This window comes from Camellia sinensis, chromosome 9, assembly GCF_055761805.1.
Source record: "Camellia sinensis isolate YWXY chromosome 9, ASM5576180v1, whole genome shotgun sequence".
Classification (NCBI taxonomy): Eukaryota; Viridiplantae; Streptophyta; class Magnoliopsida; order Ericales; family Theaceae; genus Camellia; species Camellia sinensis.
Genome location: NC_138969.1, coordinates 161,710,820 through 161,713,365, shown reverse-complemented (window position 1 = coordinate 161,713,365; position 2,546 = coordinate 161,710,820). Strand labels below are relative to the sequence as shown.

Genomic DNA, 2,546 nt, shown 5'->3' with positions numbered 1-2,546 from the left:
TTGAACTATCAAACAATTGTGATGTTTATATGGAACCTATCTGTTGGGATCCACACTCGCCCCCTGTGACACAAGGGCCATCATCTCAGCTCTCATCTGCTGCAAATGTGTAGAGAACTCTGCTCGCAGCTCCTCCCTCAACTCATCCCTTAGCTCAGCACGAACCTGCTGCGTGATCTGATTAATAGTCGATAGATGGGGTGTTGACTGTGATGGCCCAGCACCATCCTTATACACCACTCTCCGAGGCACGATTCTCCCGTATGTGCGACAATATCCATGTCTGTCATGACCTATCAACTCATGGAAAATGGCATTCCTAGCCTCCAAAGTCCGACCATCCTCAGGTAGCATAGAGAGTTGACGATTAAACTCATCCTGTATTGAATAAGACACACAAGTATACGCGAAATTAAGATGGTTGACACACAAAAAATAAACTTTAAATACAATCAAAGGTGTTTGGAAACTACCAAGGTCTGGATAACCTCTGGGTCATCTACTCTACGTGTCATAAGCCAAACATTCATCTTATCAGTAGACTCCCCCTTACTGGTCATCTAAATTTTTTTTTAGAAATATGAAAATTAGAATCCAAATAATTTGCAAATATACAATGTTTATTTATATAGAAAAATAAAACAATAAAATGTAAACCTCATGCCGTATCTGAGAGAAAGTAGTACGCCCTGTGGTATGAGCTATGCCGTGAGCTCGCCGATTTTTAGCGTTCCTACTTGCAATTTTCTATAACAAGTTCAACAAATGTAAGTATGTAAATATGATTTGTATGTTTACATATCATAAATATAACGTAATTGTATACCTCAGCATCGGAAGTACGCCAATACTCTACAAGTTGTTCCCACTGGCTTGGCACAACGTTCATAGGAATATCATCCTTCAGATTAGGATCAGAGCTTCTAGGCTTGAAATACTTAGCCTTAAGCTTGTTCTTGTGATCCTTCCATATGCTGTTGCAGTTTTTCATGCAGATTGGCTTGTACTCCTCTGGACATATATTCAAATTGTCCTATAAAACACAAAGTTTAAGGCTAAGTATAACACAAATTTGGAATTCGAATTTGTGGACAAAAATATACTTTTACCTTCACATCCTTCCAGATAGCATCAACAATATCATCAGGCACACTGTTCCAGTCAACAAAAGTAAGAGGAACAATGTTACCATTCCGGACAATAATGCCAAGTTGAGTAGTTAACTTGGCCACGTTATCTCCTATTGGGCAGTAATTTCCATCAAATTGTATGTGCAGCTTTTTACCAGTACCCCACTCTTTAATGCCCTTGGCACATCCTCTACCACGCCTAGTCGAGGTCGATGAAGAACTAACATGACCTGCGATATACAATAATAATAAACAATATGCAATGGTAACAACCAAATGCAAATTTAAATAATGTGAATACAAATCATATCAAATAAACCTGATGTGGGCTGTGAAGAAGTCGAAGGGTCTGCAAAATACAATGAGAATAAACAAGTTATATATAATGAGCATAAATAAATGTATGTGTAAATAATTTTCATGCAACTCAAAGCAAATTTAAATACCTGCGGATGGCTCATAAGCTGATGATGATAGCTGCTGTGGTGCCATTGATGGTGGACGCACCGATGGTAGGCGTGGAGGCCGAGTACATGGTAGCTGCTGTGGTGCCACTGATGGTGGTCGATACGGTGGTAATGGCCCCTCAGATGCTGGTGGCACTAATGGCCCCTCCGATGCTGGCCGATGTGATGCCTCCTCTAATGGTGGTGCTACTGATGTCCTGTTATGTAGCACATCAGACATCATGCGCCGGGGATGATCAGACTTCCTCTTCCTTCCCATAATAATCTTCAAGCAATATAACATTAATTGACATTAGAAACATAGACAATGGTTTGTCATCAACTATAATATGACATGATTTGAACTAATACAATTACAAAGACAAAGTAAATTAAGAAATTGATGATTAACTACAACCTTGGCCTTAATTGAATTACTAATGTTGATTACATATCAGCCTATTTGAACATCAACTGTTTCCCCTTCTGCGGCTTCCCTCACCCAACCAACTTCTTCATCACGAAGCATTATATTTTCTTCCAATTGTTGGCTCATGTATGGCTCGATTTGTGGATCAGTTGAACTCATATCAAATAAACCTCTTTGAGACATCTTCACCACGACTTGCCAGTCTGGTTGTAACGGGTCTGCAACATACCAAACTTGCTCTGCTTGGGACGCCAATATGAAAGGTTCATTGGTAATTCGATCATCTCGGTACAACAAATGATTGAAGTTCACCAACGTGAAATTGAAGACATCTTCTTTCTTTCCGTGAATGTTGTCAATCCAATCACACTTAAACAACACATGTTTCTTCTCATTGGAATATCGAATCTCAACAATATCTGTCAATTGTCCATAATAGTACACAGACCCCAGACGAGGATTCTTGTCTTTTCGACTAGCATAACTTATGGTATCTGCCTTCAAAGATACACCACAATTTTGTATGGCTCGACGATCATC

General features: G+C 39.5%; 1 protein-coding gene across 1 annotated transcript; it reads right to left on the bottom strand.

Moving 5' to 3' along the window:
• Window positions 1-212: 212 nt before the first annotated feature.
• Window positions 213-2,254, bottom strand: LOC145799265 (uncharacterized). Its single transcript, XM_082888812.1, has 6 exons — window positions 1,577-2,254; window positions 1,450-1,479; window positions 1,110-1,360; window positions 827-1,033; window positions 658-747; window positions 213-560 (listed from the first exon to the last, which is right to left on the bottom strand). The coding sequence occupies exons 1-6, from the start codon at window positions 1,878-1,880 to the stop codon at window positions 453-455; spliced, it is 990 nt and encodes a 329-aa protein (XP_082744938.1). The 5' UTR covers window positions 1,881-2,254; the 3' UTR covers window positions 213-452.
• Between the last annotated feature and the right edge of the window lie 292 nt (window positions 2,255-2,546).

Bases quoted from the DNA above. Each gene is read 5' to 3' on its own strand.
- LOC145799265 (XM_082888812.1), bottom strand. From the start codon at position 1,880: ATGTTATATTGCTTGAAGATTATTATGGGAAGGAAGAGGAAGTCTGAT. The intron at 1,480-1,576 runs GTATTTAAATTT...TGTATTTTGCAG, and splicing joins AGCTTATGAGCCATCCGCAG to ACCCTTCGACTTCTTCACAG. The intron at 1,361-1,449 runs GTTTATTTGATA...TGTATATCGCAG, and splicing joins TTCTTCACAGCCCACATCAG to GTCATGTTAGTTCTTCATCG.